This window comes from Sapajus apella, unplaced genomic scaffold (assembly GCF_009761245.1).
Source record: "Sapajus apella isolate SASKATOON/1434 unplaced genomic scaffold, GSC_monkey_1.0 scaffold31, whole genome shotgun sequence".
NCBI classification, from domain to species: Eukaryota; Metazoa; Chordata; class Mammalia; order Primates; family Cebidae; genus Sapajus; species Sapajus apella.
In genome coordinates this window covers 24,768,315-24,786,065 of record NW_022436971.1, presented here as the reverse complement: position 1 = coordinate 24,786,065, position 17,751 = coordinate 24,768,315, and the positions used below count along the sequence as shown (strand labels likewise).

General features: G+C 43.4%; 2 protein-coding genes across 9 annotated transcripts in view; one reads left to right on the top strand and one right to left on the bottom strand.

Moving 5' to 3' along the window:
• SH3YL1 (SH3 and SYLF domain containing 1) overlaps positions 1-1,340 on the bottom strand; it is a 43,993-nt gene extending 42,653 nt beyond the window's left edge. For 2 of the 4 annotated variants that reach the window (XM_032294297.1, XM_032294298.1), the window contains exon 1: positions 1,151-1,340. In XM_032294297.1, coding sequence (XP_032150188.1) covers position 1,151 — 1 coding nt within the window. In that variant the 5' untranslated portion in view covers positions 1,152-1,340. The remainder of the gene's footprint in view (positions 1-1,150) is intronic. The other 2 variants (XM_032294295.1, XM_032294296.1) reach the window with 1 other exon arrangement.
• An 832-nt stretch (positions 1,341-2,172) lies between these two features.
• ACP1 (acid phosphatase 1) lies at positions 2,173-17,730 on the top strand. 5 transcript variants are annotated; one of them, XM_032294292.1, is made up of 6 exons: positions 2,173-2,333; positions 9,392-9,465; positions 9,713-9,826; positions 14,217-14,278; positions 15,901-16,006; positions 16,144-17,730. In XM_032294292.1, the coding sequence occupies exons 1-6, from the start codon at positions 2,291-2,293 to the stop codon at positions 16,219-16,221; spliced, it is 477 nt and encodes a 158-aa protein (XP_032150183.1). In that variant the 5' UTR covers positions 2,173-2,290; the 3' UTR covers positions 16,222-17,730. The 5 variants fall into 5 exon arrangements, 3 of the variants coding, with proteins under 3 accessions (XP_032150183.1, XP_032150182.1, XP_032150184.1); XM_032294291.1 differs by lacking the exon at positions 9,713-9,826 and adding an exon at positions 9,558-9,671 and having other exon boundaries at positions 2,189-2,333; XR_004273775.1 differs by lacking the exon at positions 14,217-14,278 and having other exon boundaries at positions 2,223-2,333; positions 9,558-9,826; positions 16,144-16,165.
• The last annotated feature ends 21 nt before the right edge of the window (positions 17,731-17,751 follow it).

Here is a 17,751-nt window from a genome sequence, read left to right as displayed (position 1 = left end):
ATAAAGATTTCCTAAACAGAACAAAAGTATCAAATCACTGTTGATCAGCAAGCATCATTTTAAACTTTTTTTTTTTAATTTACAAAAGATGAGGGGTAGCATTTACTAGTTTTAGAGAAATTTTGCTTAAATAGAACATTAGTGAACCACATAACCAATTCTCCTTAAATACGATAGACAGGATGGAGGCTATCACTTTGATCGTTTTAACCTCCAACATAGTAATCTGCAAACATCAGTTCCTGCACAAGCATTTCAATAACAGGTCAGCCCACGGGAGTAAACAGCACCTCAGCCTCGAGACCTGTTATTTCTCTCTGTGTGTGTACAGATTTTCCAAGTCATTACTAATTCAGATATTCCCTACATCTCAATAAAAACACCTAGGAAAACAAGAAATTAGGGCAGGCATCTCCTGTAAGCCGAAGAGAAACCGGGCACCTCGCGGAGCACCCTCGTGTCACTTTCCAACTCCGCGGGGGAATGGGCATATGGGTTCAAACGAAGTGAGAAGGACACACTTCGGCCAACAGCGTAAATCCCACTTCCTAACGGTGGTCAACCGATTCAGGGCCGTTTCACACTTCCTTCAATAAGGAAAAGCAATCTCAGAGGTCCCGTGGTCGCCGCGCCCCGCGCTCGCCCCGCCGCCCCGCGGCCACAGCGCCAGGTGTGGGGGGCTGGCCCTTCTTTTCCAGGCCGGGGGGCGGAGGCAGGCAAACTCGAGCTTCGCCGGCGCCCTAGCCAAGGCCTCCTTCCGCGCCTGCCGCGGGTTCCAAGCGCATTCCAAGCGCGCGCATCCGACCCAAGCTCCAGAGCCGCCTCCGTGGAGCCGAAGGATGGTCGCTGACACCTGGCCGGTCAAATATTAGGAAGTTATAAGTAACACGACCATCGCCAACATTGCAAACTTCGGAACAGCTTTTCTAAAAATGGAAGACTGTGGCTAAACTTCAATCAAATTCGCTGTGGTCAAGAAAGTCCTGGAAACTTTCTTTGTGAGCTTTGGGCGGTTTGCGGTGACCAGGCGCGCGACCTAGAAACCCCAGAGGCTGCACGGGGTCTCCGTCCTCCTCCTCCCGCCGCCGCCCCGTTCCGCACCGCTCCTTAGAGTGGGGGGCGGCCGGACAGGTGGCCCCCCGGTACTCACTGGTGCCCGCCGGCCGCGGCGCCCGGTCCCGAGGCTGCCCAGGAAGAGGAAGGCGCACGGCCCCGCCCCGCGGACGCGGAGGCCCCAGCGAGCGCGCACCTGCGGCAGGTGAAGGAAGAGGCGGCGCAGGACACCTGCCGTGCACGTTTCGCTGGACAAATCCCACGCGCCCGCCGGGCGGCGCTCGGGCCTGCGCACTTGGGGACTTCGGAACCGCTCGGTCTTTAGGATCGAAAAGCCCAGGGGCCAGCGGCGGCTCCGGCGTTGGGGGCGGGGGTCTCGGGGGGCGCCCAGGCCTAAGGCCGCCCTGGTCCCGCGTGGACCGCGCAGGGCTCAAGGCAGGTTTCCCGGCTGCGCCCGCCCAGCCCCTCTCCGCGAGCTCTGACTGCGCGCCCCACAGCCAGCCACGTGCGCGGGACTCGCGCTGTGCTCCAACCCAGGTGGGCCACCCCCGGAGCCGCGAGGCCTGAGCCCTCACTGCAGGTGACCCGCGGCCCCTCCTCCTCCAGGCGGCCCACGGCCGGCCCCTGCAGGTGACCCGCGGCCCCGCCCCTGCAGGTGACCCGCGGCCCGTCCTCCTCCAGGCGGCCCCAGCCCGCCCCTACAGGTGACCCACCGCCCAGCCCCAGGGGGACCCGCGGCCCCGCCCCTACAGGTGACCCCGGGGCCCCACCTCCTTTAGGTGACTCCCCCCCTCACGGCCCCTCCTCCTCCAGGTGACCCTCAGCCCCGTCCCTGCAGGTGATCGGCGGCCCGGTCCTTGTAAGCGACGGAACCTCCACCTCTAGAGTACTTGGGGACCTGTCCCAGCAGGTGACTCACGGCCCCGCCCCTGGACGTGACCCGTGGCCCCGCCCTACTCGGCCCCGCCCTACTCGGCCCCGCCCTACTCGGCCCCGCCCTACTCGGCCCCGCCCTACTCGGCCCCGCCCTACTCGGCCCCGCCCTACTCGGCCCCGCCTGCCCTCGTGCGTCGCAGAACCGCCCCAGACGATTGCGCAGGCGCGGCTTCCACGCGCGCTGCCCTGGTGGCGTTAGTGCGGGAATGCGCAGGCGCGCGGGGCGAGAGGGTGGCAGTACGCATGCGCCGCGTCGGCGTGCGTCACTAAGCGGTTTCTTGGCGCCACTACGCGCGGGAAGATGGCGGAGCCGGTTACCAAGTCCGTGCTGTTTGTGTGTCTGGGTAAGAGGGCGCCGACTTACTCATGTTCTGACGTCCTGTCGAGGGTTTGGTCCGGCTTATGCTCTGTGGGTTGTGCCGCCGAGCTAGGAACAGTGAGGGGGAGGAGGCCAGGGACTGGGGGACCTTGGGTGTTCCAGGATTGTTCCGCAGCGCCCCTGTTCCCCATTCGCCCAGTGCCCCTGCCCAGCCTGCCCTCTAAACCTGGGTCTCCTTGCGCCTGCCATATAGCCGAGGCTCTTGGCATCTGCAGCCATAGTCCCTCCAAGCCGAGGTTCTTTCCTTTCCATCTACTAGAATTCCTCTCGTTCCCCTCCAGTGGGCCCAGGTAGGTCTAGAGATTGTCGGACTGATGTGGTCCCTTAGGGGCCTCCTGAGTTCTATGACAATATTGTTTTGCTTGCAGGTTTTATTAGCCCATGCTTAGATATGGACCTGAGCTAAAGGGAGATGAAGTATGGTTTCGGGTTTCTTGATTGTAAAAGCCAAACCGAGGAGACCTGGAGGTCCCTATATAATCTTGGCTCATGAAAAATGAAAGTGTATGTTATTAATGGCTTTTCAGGAACTTTCCAGCTTAAATTATTTTCATTCCTAGAATTTCAAGACTTAGCTTACCTTACTTCAAATAGAATTTACTTTCCCTTTGGTTTTCAGGGATCTTCCTTTGGTGTAGCACTGCAAGGTTGTATTCCTCAGTTCCTCCACCCTGAGAGGAAGGCCTAAATTGTCTATAGTCCAGTTTCTTAAAACCTTCTGTGAGTTTGCATTTCCTGCAGAGTGAAGTTTCTGTTTATTTTTACAGACTTCCCGTTGTATCTCCTGTACCTTTTCCTGCTCACACCCTCTGGACACTGCCTTCCAGAACCTTTTGTTGCTCCCCAACCCTTTACTTGCTTACTGAGCCTTCATTGCCGGGTGCCCATTATGCATTTTGCCTGGCAAGTCTTTTTATTTTATAAAGTCAAACCCAAATATTTCCTCCTTTGCTTTCCCAGACCATGACTTGCTTCTTGTGACTCCTTAGTGACATCATTTACTATACAAATTTTTCTATAGTTATTTGGTAGTCTGTTGAAATCCCAGCTAAGTTTAATTTTCTTGAGGGCAGTAACTATGGCTTATTTTTCATTTTATTTCCAGCTTTAGGACAATATATGATAAACACTGACTAGGTTTTGTAGAAGTTAATTTCTGTGAAAGAAGAATTAGAAGGCTCACCTTGTTTCACATTGGTAGTATCATTTGATTTTAAGACTCACTGAAGGCTGAATGATGAAATCAAGTTTATTAAACAGTAGTTTGGTTAAGGGTGGTTACCAAATAATAGTCCATTCCCTTGTATATTTTTGTTTGATATTGTCGATTATTCTGGTATATTGCATCACGGTTGCTGTTAATGGGGAAGTGTATCATTGCATATACAGTAGTCCCACTTTAGCTTTAGGGGATACATTCCAAGACTCCCCAGTGGATCCTGAAACCGCGGGTAGTACCAAGCCCAGCTGCCATCAGTTGGAACATGTGTCTGGCCATCAACTAAAACACGTGTTTGCTCATTTCTTCCACCCACAAATGTAATGTCGTTTCCACCTTAACTGAGCACTTACAACTGTGGTCGCAGCTTTTGCAGTTGGAGGTGAGACAGCAAAACTATCATGAATTTCTTTTTCCTTGTTCACATTTTCATGGTTAGAAGATTTGTTCGTACCATAGATCTTAGTAACCTCAGTATACAATTTTTTTTTTCTTTCCGTAAGAAGTCAAAAACTTTCACCTTTTTACTTAAAGGTAGTGCTTATGGCTTCTCTTTGCCATATCTGAACTAGCTTCACTACTCTTATGCTTTGTGGCCATTACTAAGTAAAGTAAGGGTGACTTGAACCCAGGCACTGTGATAGCATCGCAATGGATCTGATAACCAAGAGGGCAGTAGGTGGATAGACAGCATGGATACGCTGGACAAAGGCATGATTCACTTCTGGGGCAGGACGGAATGGGATGGCATGAGAATTTTAAATTATGCTACTCAGAACAGCGCATAATTTAAAACTTAGGAATTACTTGTTTATGTAATTCTTCATTTAATATTTTCCAACTGAAGCTGACCATGGGGTAACTATGGAAAGTGAAATCTTGGAAAAGGGAGGACTACTGTATTTCAATACAATTCAGTTATTACTGTTATTTTTTTGGAACACATACTATATGTCATGCACTCGTTTAAGTGGTAGGGATATATGGAGTGGTGAACACAACAGACAAAAGTCCCAGCCTCTCGAGCTCACGTTCTCTCAGTTACCAGCAAGCACTAATTGGTGTGCTCAATTGGTTGGTGTGAAGCATTAAGAAAAATAGACTAGAAAGGCGAAATGGAGTGGAGTGCAGCTTTGAGTAGGATGGTCAGGGAAGGCCCCACCTGACAGATGACCTTTGAGTAAAGACTTGAAGGAGGTGAGGAAGCAAGCCTAGGATGTTTTGGAGAAGCATCCTGAGCCCAGAGGAAATTGGTTGATACTGGTAAAGGTTTAGAAGGGAGAATACTGGCCATGGTCATGAACTGCAGGGGAGCCGCTGTGGCTGGTCCAGTGGCCGGATACCTTTTCTCAGCCAGGACTCCTCATCTGTACCTGAAGATTTAGCAGATAATTTGAGTGAGTGTTTTCTCAGTGCTTCCATTGTAGATGTGTAGGGAGAAGTTAATTCCTTATATACACTGGTCCTTTAGGGCAGGAGTCTGCAAACACTTTGTGTAAAGAACCAGAGTGTAAATATTTTAGATTTGCTTCAAAGGCCATACCAAAAAGGTGTAGCACAAAGCAGCCATGCGTACGATGAACCCAGCTGTGTTCTAGTAGACCTTCATTTGTGGACATCAGAGTTGGATGGAACTCCATATAATTTTCATATGTCACAAGATATTCTACTTTTGGATTTTTTCCAACTATTCAACAATGTAAAATTCTTACCTCTGTGGGCTGTATACAAAGGTGGTGGACCATGGGCCAATTTTCAGATCCCTGTTTTAGGTCCAGACCTTAGGAGGCCATGTGAAGTCTTGGGCTTACTATCAATAAGCATTGGAGAGTTTTAAGCAGAGGTGGGAAATGATCAAATTTAAGTTTCAAAATAAGTGTTTCAGCTATTGTTTTGAGATTAAACTGGAGGTGGAGAATGCTGTTACTTGTTTGTTGGGTGGTGAGTAGTTGCGTTCTGAGCGGATTTGAGTGGTGAATGCCATTTTACATGGTAGAGGACAGTAAGAATTGTATGCTTTTGAAATGTAAACATTTTATTCCTTCAAAGCATTTATTTGGACTCTTTTAAGACTGAAGTGTAGACAAACATGTTTTTCATTGGTGAAGCTAATGATGGAAAAGAACTGAGGTCCTCATTACAGCACAGTTACTAAGGGTGCTTTATATTTTTGTAAGATAGAGACTCACTAGTGAAGATGATGCAGGAGCCATGACCCAGCCAGCGTGGTTGGTGGAGATAGCGTGTGCTGGGTGCTGGATCTCACCCCCCTGCTGGGTGCTGGGTCTTTTACAGGTATAGTAGACACAGCCCTACTCTCCTAGAGGATAACTGTTGCCTTTTATGAACCTCCATCCTTGAAATGAAGATGCTGAGGAAGGGTATATAATAGGCTGCCTAATTTGGAAAAGACAAACTTGAGACTTTACAGATTGAGACATTTTTCTACAGGCATTTGAAGATGGAATGTTCAGTTTTTAGAGCTTCTTCCATAGGTTAAATCTGGAGTGCTTATAGTGTTTCATTGGTGACCAGGGTGCTCCATTTTTTCATAACACAATTTGGTGGCATCAGCTTTCAAAATCAACAGGGCAAGCTACTACTGGACTTTGGAACATTAGATAATGCAAGTTTTCATATTGTTGTTGGAAAAAGAAGCTGTTATTTTTACAGTTAATGATAATTATTTGTAAAGTTGTGGGGCTAATCTTTATTTTTAGATTCTGAGATATTAGGCATCTATTATTACTTCCTACTGTTCCAAAATAATAATAACTGTCTTAATTTGGAATACAATGTATGATGTTAAAAATTTTCCTAGAGTATATGGTGACGGGTAAAATAGTTACACACCCATGGGAAGCCTTTCAGTAATTAAAATGATGCCGATGTCAAAACCTGTTTAAAAACTAAACAGAATTTAGAATGTGGAAAGGAAAAACTTCACAACACAAATTAGCATAAAGAGGGCATTCAAGGCTAATTGGTTGTTTTTCCCTTTCCAGTTTGTAGGTAAGATTTTTGACTGCTGTAGAAACCAGTCTCTGGGGAAAAAGTACATAAGATGCTTAGGTCTTGCAGTGTAGAAACTGAAGGCTGTAGTAAGGCAGTGAGCTGGTTTTCTGAACTGGGGAATTAGGTATGTTTTATCACACTAGAAAATCCTGATAGTACATGTTTAGCATAAACAGAAGATCCTAATCGTAATAAAGAGGAAACTCTTATTTAGTGCTGCCTTTTCTCACAGTTCCTCTTTTTCCTATCTATTTCCTTAATTCAGTTCCTAATGTTTGGACTTAGTATGGTGCTTTGGCATGAAAGAGACCGGAAGGCCTCAGCAGCCCCAGAAGCAAGGTCATAGAAACCATTGTTCACCTTCCCCAAGGTGTATCATAGGAACTAGAACTCCTCTACCCCAAAGCAAGCCATAAAACCTGGAAAGGTCACTCTCTCCCTTCTGCCTTCTCTTGAAGAAACCATTGCAGTGGGGTCCTGCTTCATTCCTGGGGTAGGAAACGCTGCGGGCCTGCTGGGTTTCCCTGCTCAGTTTACTCCAGTGGATCATTTCCTTTTGTCCAGTCCCATTTATATGTGGCTGTTTATTGGGCATCTAAGCATAAAAACAGTTTCCGTGGGTCTTTGGGTCTTCATTTCTGAAGACTTCCATGTCACATAAAACTTGATTAAATAAATTTCTTAGCTTTTCTCTTGTTAACCTGTCCTTTGTTACAGGAGTATCTTCCATGACCTTTATGATAGGTGAGGAAAGCTGCCACACCTTTCCACTCTGACACTGTCTTGTATTTGCTCCTTCACACGAGCCTCTTAGAAGGTCTTTCCAATTCAGTCATGTGTCCTTCTAGTATTTCCTTAGCCCTGCCAGTCATTTTGGTAAGTTGTAGGAGGGGTCTATGTTTTAAACAATGCTCTATCTTCAGGCTAGGGCACAGTGCTTGGCACATAAAGAGTGGGCATGCAAAATGTGTTTGAATAAGTTATATTACCCCTTTCCGTAGGACTTTGTTTCTCTTCATAGTGGCTACACAAAGGCCAAATCTTGGCCCAGTGTTCTTGGGCTCTCGTATACCAGCCCGTCAGTTTCCCAACACTTGCTCTCTGTACCTGAAGCATCGCAGCCTTACCTACTTAGTGCCACAGTCCCCCTGAGTTAAATGGCTTTCCCTTCCTCTGTCCATTAAGATCCTGATCATCCTTTAAATATCATCTCTAATCTTTCTTTTTTCTGATAAGAAATTTTCTTATCTTATTTTTTCTTTGTAGCATCGTTTTTTTTCTGTGCTACTGTAGTATATTGCTTATCAGCATTCATGTTTCTACTTTTATGATAGCCAACTGTATATCTCCTATAAGTACATTGCTTACATATGGTATATCTATTTTGAGATGAAGTCTTATGTCTTTTTCCTCTGGGTAGTATGGAATTTGGCCCTGCTGTGGATTCTGGGAGGTAACCTTTAAATGTCTTGGAGGTTTTTAGGAGTGATGGGAGTGTCTTAGTTATTCAAGGTGGCCCCCATTATGTATGCTGATGAGATGACTCCTGGTGGGGGCTGTGAGCCATGTGTGGAGGGGAAGGAGCCTGGATGGCCAGTGATTCAGCACCCTGTGTCTCCCTCCAAAACCCCCAGTAAAGCTGCAGAACACCAAGGCTCTGAGGAGCTGCCTGGGTTGGCAGTGCTCTTTGAATATCATCCCATGTTGATGACAGCAGGGTAAGGTGTCCCAGAGGACAGTGGAGCTACCTGTTAGGAAACCTCCCAGAATGTGCCCTGTGGGTCACTTGCTTTGGTTGGTTTTAATTTTTTATTGTTGTTGTTGCTGTTATTGTAATGAAATTGTAACGGTAAATGTTCTGCTTTGCTGAGTTTTTTTGGAGTAATGGTAGGGAATTATCAACCTGAGAGAGTTCTTGGGAGCCTGGATGTCTCACTGGCTGGTCTGAAGTAAGGGTGGCCCTGGTGTCAGACGCGGTCTGGAGAGTGGTGTCCCTGACCTTCGCTGCTGATGCCTGGATCTGTATCCTCTGGACTCAGGGATTTTTGCATGTGATTGCTCAGTAAATGTTGGTGTTGAATTGCTGTTTATGCTTAAATGCATGTTTGTGTATTGTTTTGTGTAACAATATTCATCCTTATTTGTGATATACTTGAAAATACATATGGTTGACCCTTGAACAATAGGGGTTTGAACTTGGAGGGATTGATTCGAGGGATATTTTTAATCAGGCGTGGATGGAAAATACCATATTCTCTGAAGGAGAAACCCATCTATATAGAGGGCCAACTTCCTATACTTGGGCTCCAGATCAAACAGGAGCCAGCTATGGGACCTGCGTTTGCACATTTTGTTATAGTGGGTAGGGGTGGGAGGGTGTCCTGAACCAGCTCCCTGTGTCTAGTGAGGGACATACCACTGTATTTTAATTTTATTCTGTTATTTCATTTTAAAATAAGCCGGTTACAACACACTTTATTTTCATGGCTCACTCCTGGATCATTAGTAGCAACTCTTTAAACAATAATTTTGGCTAAAATTGTTTTTTTTAGATATGTTTGTCATCTATCTATACTTGGCCGGTTGGTGTCATATCACTGAACTTGGGCCTGATGGGCTGTTCTTCAGGAGGGACTACCCTCCTGTGGACAAAGGTGTCAAAGGATAGTGTCGGCCTTTGTTTTTCCTGAGGGATAGCATGGTCCCTGCGTGTCAGGTGTGTGAAAAGGGGGAGTTGGCATGTCCCCTTCCATCCAACCTAACCCTCTGTCACCCCTTTTTTTTTAAAGGTAACATTTGTCGATCACCCATTGCAGAAGCAGTTTTCAGGAAACTTGTAACTGATCAAAACATCTCAGAGAACGTAAGTACCATTCATTATCTTAAAGAGACCCAACCTTAACTCCTGGGCAGGAAATTGCCAAAAAAAAAAACTCCATGTTTCTTCCCCTGCAGTGGAGGGTAGACAGCGCGGCAACTTCCGGGTATGAGATAGGGAACCCCCCTGACTACCGAGGGCAGAACTGCATGAAGAGGCACGGCATTCCCATGAGCCACGTTGCCCGGCAGGTACCGTCCTTGGACTTGAAGTTGTGTGTTTTGTGTTTCAGTGGGTCATTGACAGTGGTGCTGTTTCTGACTGGAACGTGGGCCGGTCCCCAGACCCAAGAGCTGTGAGCTGCCTAAGAAATCATGGCATTCACACAGCCCATAAAGCAAGACAGGTAGACAAGCTCTTGTTCAATTTCTAATATGTAGAGTCCAGTAACTTGATAAGTAGTGAAAAAGATTAACCAGACTTATCTAGTAATGAATGTGTTTATTTAGGGTAAGTTTAACCAGCTACAGTGTCCATTTTGTTTCACTTCTGGTTGCACAGTATTGAAAGACTTGCATGATTTTGGAATTTACCTATTAAAATGTACATGAAAGCCAGCTAATTTATAATGAGAGAGCCTGACTGTGAGCTGGGGCTAAGCAGTGCTCTGTGTTCTGTTCCTTCCTGCATAATTTTTACCAAACATTTAGGCCATAGTAATTATACTGCCTGTATTACGAGTTTGTTGCTAGAATTAAGTTATATGCAAAAACATTTTTTCAACTGTGAAGTGCCTTGGTAACATAGGGTAATACCAACAACATTATTGACACATAATTACACTCAAGTTTGCAGTCTAATAAAGTCACAACCAAATTCTGCAATTTCAAATGAAGATAACCTTGTATGTTTATTATAAATTAGAAGCTGAAGTTGATTTTCTAAGAGTTCTTTATTTAAATGAAGTACTCTAGGACTACTGACCTTTTCTGAAATGGAATTCTCATTGGTCAGGCGATTAAACATTTTTATACAATTTGTCCATCCTAATCTCTTCAGGCTTTTGCTTACCTTGCCAGTTTCTACTGGCCATTGTTGAAAATAGATTTATGTGAAGCAGTCTTTCAGAATTATGAGTGCTTATACTTGCAAGTTTTACGTTTTTAAAGTCAGATTTTTTTTATACACTAAGTATATAATAAGAGTGTATGCAAATCAAGTATTTTAAATACATATTAGAAACTTTTTTTAAAGAACAGTTTTAATTTCGAGTTTTGGAATCAGTATTTGCATGTGTTTTTTGCTTTTCCTGTTTCTTTTAAGAAAATTTTAAGGTATGTTTTATGAGTTAGTATCACATCAGAGCTTTGTCATGTTTACAAGTTCTTTTCCTTTACCAATGTCACAATTTATGTGATAACTATTGTACATTTCTTAAAATCTCAATTTTCTCAGTGTCTTAATGAAATATTTTTAGGATGCCTATTTCGTTTTAACTCTTACAGTTAGTCTTTTAGAGTACATGAGCTTTCTGCCCAGGTAGTTCAAAGGAGACTTTTTTTTTTTTTACTTTATTATACATTATTTTATCTTTTCAGTAAACTGCATTGATTTGTGTACACAGATTGTGAGTACAACCCTGACGTCCCATAGCAGCCCTCTCCCTACTCCTTCAGTGGTCCCCACAAAAAAATTTGTTCTACTTTTTAACTTCACAGAAGTGGAATTATAGTACATACTGTTGTCTGTCAGCTTTTTTTTTTTCTTGTGAGAATCTCTGTGTTGATTGTAGCAATATGATTGTCATTGCTGGATACTGTATCATTTCTCAGTTGGTCCGTTGTACTCTTAGTCGGGGTCTGGGTGGTTTCTAGTTTGGGGCTACTGCAGATAGTGCTGCTGTGGGTCACGGTGCACACCTGCGTGTGGTTCTGTTGGAGTCACGCCCAGCAGACACAGTGTAGCCGGGTGCACAGCCTCATAAAATACATTGGGGATGTTCCCTCTTTTTTTCTCTAAAAAAGTGGTTGAAGATTGATAGTATTTCTGCTTATCGTTTGAAAAATTAATCTAATGGGTTGTCTTTTTGTTGTCTGTTATTTCCTCTGGCAGTGTTTCAGTTTTTCTTTCGGTATTTAGTTTTCAGTAGTTTCGGTGTGGTAGGCCAGATACGATCCCGAAGTTGTGGCTTGATGTTTTTCATCAATTTTGGAAAATCCCCGGTTGTTATCTTTTCATATTGTACTTTTCTTTCTCCTTTCTCCTGAGATTCGCCTAACGTGTATAGTGAACATATATGTCTTATACTGTTTTATTTTTTATCCTTTTTACTCTTCTTCAGTCTGACATTTTCTGCTGACCTGTTTTCTGATATATGAGTCTTTCTGCTGTTTTCAAACATAAAGATTGTCTGTTATTTACTTAATTCTTTAAGTTTTGTTCTTTTTTCTTTTTGTAGATTCTAGTTTTCTGGTGAAATTCTACATCATGCTCTATGTTTTCTTGAACATACTTTCATAGCTGCTTCATATACAGTGGCAGATCTCATTACGGACTGTTCGTGAGTCTGCTTTCCTTTTCTGTTTTTTTTTCTCTGTTTTGTTGTTTATCTTTGTCTGTTTGCGCTGCTCTAACAGTACCTGAGACTGGATAATTTCCAACAAACAGGGATTTATTTCTTAGAGTTGGGCTGTGAAGTCAAAGTCAAGGGGCTCAAGGGGCTGTGAGGTCCTTCTTGCCGCATCATCCTGTGGGAGAAAGTGGGGGAGTCAAGAGAGTGCCCCAGAGTGGGCAAGAGCAAGAGCTAGAAAAACAGGAGAGGGACACAGGAGAGAGAAAGGATCCATCACTGTCAGGAGCCCACTCCCAAGACAGTGGCATTAATCTTAAAGGTCCTGCCTCTCACTGCCATTGCACTGGGGGTGAAGTTTCCAACACAGAAACTTTGGGGGGCACATCCAAACCATAACATAAAGAGTTAAAGAGTTCTGCTACTGAGTCATTTGAGATCTCTGTTCTGAGGCCTCGTCAGTGCCCAGTTTTAGCGGGAAGAGAAGTGGCAGGTGGCAGGAGTCTGCAGATTGTGGCCTGTACCTTTTTTGTGAAGTGTTTACTGGAACACAGCCAGACTTTTTAGTTCACCTGTAGTGTGTGGCTGCTTTTATGCTAGAGCAGCAGAGCTAGAGAGGCTGTGTGGCCCACAAAGCCTGATTGTCACTGGAGCACTCTGATGGTTTTGGAGGGGCTTTGGTGATTTATATGGGGTTTCTAGTTGTTTTTCATAGTAGGAATGATTTGCCACAAGCTGGTTCATTTACAGTTGCAAGTGGAAATCCACTACTGTGTATTTGTTACTTAAATTATAGCTGTTTCTTTTCCTTCTCAATTATTGTAACATCTAAAAATCATGTAACAGTCACTGTCTTTTTTTTTTTTTTTTTATGAAAAACTTACAATTAGTCCAGAATTTAGAACGAGTTTAGTATTAAATCCTAGAGCATTTCTCACATAACTTAATTTGGAGAAATAACATAACACTGTCCAGGCATGGTGGGCCACACTCACAATCCTAGTAACACTTTCGGAGGCTCAACATTGCTTGAGCCTGAGAGGTCAAGACCAGCCGGGACACCATAGTGAGACCCATCTCTATGAAAAAAAAGTTAAAAAATTAGCTGGGTGCTGTAACATGTGCCTGTAGTCTTAGCTATTTGGGAGGCCAAGGTAGGAGGATGGCTTGAACTCAAGAGATTGAGACTGCAGTGAGCCGTGATCTTGCCACCACACTCCAGTCTTGGTGACAGAGTGAGACCTTTTCTCTAAAAACAAAAAAGAGAGAAAAGTCAGTATGACACTCATTCTAGATTTTGAAATAAGTGAGTGTCTTGGGAGGGTTGACAAAGTACAGCCCATTTTGTGATTGGAAGTGCATACTAAATCCAAAGCTTCTCATTGTTTAAAAGAACAAGTTTATTAGGAAACTTAAACTTTCCACCTTTGTTCTGCAGTAGGTATGTTTCTGTTCTTTCTTATTCTGCATTTATTTATAGTAGTCGAAATTCACAAAACAATTTTTTCATTTATATTTTAAGTAGGCGTATTTATAGATTATGTCAGAAAACAGTGATAAGCTTTCAGGTTATAATCAGTAGAAACACTGAGTGGCATTCTCTTCTGTGTCAGGTTTAAATTATGGATCTTCCATCAGAATAAAGGATTATCGGTTACTACTCCTGTGTTTCTTTCTTAGTGAGCACCTCTGACCACCCTCCTTAATACTCCTCCTCCTCCCTGCCCCGAAGCTGTCTGTACCGCCTCTCTGCTTTCTTCCCTTCAAGGCATCTGTGCGTCCTGCGTGTGGAAGGGCAGTGCCACAGGACAGGCTCTGTCCGCTTGGCTTGGTGTTTGTCACTGGGGCCCAGGACGTTCAGTGCTTGTGCAAGAAAAATAGAGTAATGAAGGGGTTAAATATGTGACATTTCAGTACTTCGACTGTATTATACATTGTTAGTAAGGAACTGAAGCTGATGTGTAAACATTGTGTCTACACATTATACTGTTGTATGATTCTTTTATGGAACTTCATAATACAAAATTTCTTTGCAGTACAATTTTGGGAACTAGGTTAACTCTATTTTAACTGAAAAGTACCCTCAAAATTATTTAATTAGATAGTGAGTAACAAGCACAAATACAGCAGTTTTTTTTTTTTTTTTCTTTTAGTACTACTTTGCATCCTCTAGGCTTGAATGGTATAAATATAAATACTGTATTTTGACTTCTTTATTCAATTTTAGATTACCAAAGAAGATTTTGCCACATTTGATTATATACTATGTATGGATGAAAGCAATCTGAGGTAATCCTGTTTCTGAAGAATGTTTCTGTTCAACTCTCAATTCAGTAGTAGGCCAAGTAATTTCTTTTCCAAATTTACTTTTTCTATTATTTTAAAGTTTTTAATAGTCAGTGATGGTCTCTATTTATTTAGAACAGCAAAAAATTTAGTAATTTAAAATTGTCTCATAGGTATTTAAAAGGAGATACACCTTAGAAAAGGAAAGTCCAGTTATTAATAGCATGATTTGATCTGAGAACTAGCTTGGCTGTGATAGTTTTGTATCAGGCACATTGCTCTGCATGAGAACAAGTTTGTTGTTATGTCCCCAAGTTCACACAGTTAGTGTGTGGATGTGGTGGGATTCAAGCCTAGGTGCAGTGAAACAGGGCCCTGCCATATGCACCCGCCCCAGTCCCCTGCTTATGGCGCCATGAGGAACTAATCATGATTTACTGTAACTCCAAGATTCTAACTTGCATTGCCACTTATTCATAAATACTAAATGTTTTTGATGAAGATAAACTATGCTTTTAATTACTTTTGTACAATTGAACACACAGGGATGCAAGTTTTTATTTTTTTATTAATTAGGCCTTTTATTAAAATGCATGCATTTTTATATTTTTATTTTTCAGTCCTTACTCTGTTCTCATTGTTTTCCCTGACACCATAGCTTATAGGTATCGTTAAAAAAAAACCTTGTTAGAAGACTCCATGTGCCTTGACTGGTACTGAGCACCGTGTTTATTTGTGTGGGGCAAGCGGAACTCCTGCAGCCTCACGTTTGCTTGTGCCCTTCTCTCCCTGGAAGCTCCTCCTTGCTGCTTGGGCCATTTGGCTCCTATTTGCCCCTCACGGGTCAACTGAAATTCATCTCTTTCTAGAGGTATTCCGCTGCCCTGTCAGTAGGCCAGATTGTGCATTAGACTTAGCTCTGCCCTCAGTTCTCTTCCTGCACCTACTCTTGAGCTGTAAAAGTTCGTGCACCGGAGAAAGTTCATGCACCGGAGCACTTGGCTGTTCCGTTCCCACGTAAAGCACATGCCTGACTCATCGACTCATCTGTCGCAGGTGCTCAGTTGAAATTTGTTAAATTAATGGAGGTGCTTAGTTAAGTTTGCCTTTTTCTTTTGTAGCAATGTGAAAGCTAAAGGTGGAAGTCTAGAGTGAAGCTGAGTTTTCAGCTTGGGCAGAGGCTTGAGGAATAAAAGAAGGAAGAGTAATTAAGGAATGGGTCATGCAGCAGGAAGTACTGTGTCAAGACACCTGAGGATGGAATTGGTAGCCCTTTGTTTTGGGGCTGGCTCATGTGTTTTAGGTCCCTATCACCTTTGTTTCTTCTCTGAAACTTGGTTGATTGTCTCAAAACGTATTTTGTGGGAGAAAATATAATTACTGAATATTTTGTGTAACAAAATCAGTAAGAATAAGCTGCTGTTGCAAGCTCTCTTGCCTAGAGAGAGGGTGGTGGCATACAGCTGTAGAAAGGGCCACATAGGCCTGCCGTGTGTTCTGCTTCATTTCAAATCAGGTCACTCTGTCTTGATTTTGATATGGACGTTTCATAAGACCCTAACAGATGTCCCTGTTTAACTCGAAACCATAGATTAGAAAACTAAGTTCATGTTTCAATTTTACAGAGATTTGAATAGAAAAAGTAATCAAGTTAAAACCTGCAAAGCTAAAATTGAACTACTTGGGAGCTATGATCCACAAAAACAACTTATTATTGAAGATCCTTATTATGTAAGTACAGTTTATGTTTTATAGTATGAAGACCCAACATGTCTATATTCTGCCACATTAAATAACAGATTAGACTGTCTTAAGGATGTTTTTGTTATTCAGGTTTTGCCATTTTCTTCTCTTTCCTGTCCATTTAGGGGAATGACTCTGACTTTGAGGCGGTGTACCAGCAGTGTGTCAGGTGCTGCAGAGCGTTCTTGGAGAAGGCCCACTGAGGCAGGTTTGTGCCCTGCTGCAGCCAGCCTGACTAGACCCCACCCTGAGGCCCTGCGTTTCCCAGTCAGTGTGTAATAATGTTCCAGAGCCCAAAGCCCCAGCTCTTTGTTCAGTTGACTTAACTGTTTCTTACCTTACAAAATAATTCTAGGTGGAAATCAGTTGTGATTGGCAGAAGAATAAATAAAAACCTTTGACTCAGACAGTTTATGGGGTATATAAAGCATTCTTAGACTAGTTGAACATCTCACTTTGCCCCAATTACAAAAATAGTTGAACAAACAACATAAAATACAATGAAGGAAAACCCCACTTGAAGGTCCAGGTCAACATCTAAGCCCATTGAGACCTAGATCATCGAGTCTACCTCCTCAGTAGGTTTGTGTGGATGGCCTGATGGAGGGCAGGTGCCCTCTGCTCCCCTGCGCTACCTCTCTCTTCCCTAGGGCCTTTTATGTATTCACAGTAGCCCCTCCGTAGGAGCTCACAGTATAGAAGTGTTTTAATTTATACACACCCATAGTGCATACTTGTATATTGAAAAGATAGAGAAGACAGAAAGATGTATGGAATCAGTCATTAGCACCTTTAATACTTCTTGATTTTGTCGAGTTTACTTCATGAGGAGGTCAGCTCATTTGCTCCCATCTGAACCACTTTGCCTCTGAAACTTAACTCCATCCAGAAAGAACACCACTTGTATGCTAGTCTATCTGTGGTCAGTTAGACTAGCTGAGGAATATGACTTTTATATGCACATATAACCCAAATGTCCAATATAAATTGGCTTATTTTTAAAAATAATTTTAAAAATTGGGAAAAGTTTTATTTGGCATGCATAAATATTGATTGTTAAGTATTCTTCTAAATGTATAGGCAGATACAAGTAATTTGTGTATTTTGAGTTAATGTCAAAATCATATGAATATTTCAAAATAAACGGGATTTATAAAAATACAGCCAGAGATATGAATCTGGTGTCTGCCTGATTTTTATTGACAAGGAAGCATTTGAAAACTATTTTCCTTTTTACATGATCTGTGATGTTATGTGTGCATATTTATCTTCAGGATGAGGATAAATGATGAAAATAAGCACATTGCTGCCCCATATAATAATGTCTGGTTTCTGAAAGAAGGTTGAGGTCCTGCAGCTGGAAAACCCCCTTGCCCAACACCATCCTCTAAAAACGTCGCCCCATGCTGAGCCCTCCTGTGCAGTACGCACAGCTGCCTGGCCAGGACTGGACCTCAGTATCCTGAGGGTCCCATGCAGTGCTGGGGAGAGGAGACACGTTTGATCCCTGACTCACTCGTGCCTGGAGGATGAACTGCTGCCAGATGAAAGTGAGTAGTTTCCCCATGGTGCCACGTGGAAGTGCCAGGCTGTCTTCACAGGAAGAAAGCTCGAAAACCCAGTGAGTCTTGCTCTTGTTGGAATTACTCAGACATGCAGAAATCTTAGGGGATTATGAATAGAGTGGATATTTGAATATGATATCCTTAAAAAGTTGGCAAGAAAAGGTCAAG

Bases quoted from the DNA above. Each gene is read 5' to 3' on its own strand.
- ACP1 (XM_032294292.1), top strand. From the start codon at position 2,291: ATGGCGGAGCCGGTTACCAAGTCCGTGCTGTTTGTGTGTCTGG. The intron at 2,334-9,391 runs GTAAGAGGGCGC...TTTTTTTTAAAG, and splicing joins CGTGCTGTTTGTGTGTCTGG to GTAACATTTGTCGATCACCC. The intron at 9,827-14,216 runs GTAGACAAGCTC...ATTCAATTTTAG, and splicing joins CAGCCCATAAAGCAAGACAG to ATTACCAAAGAAGATTTTGC.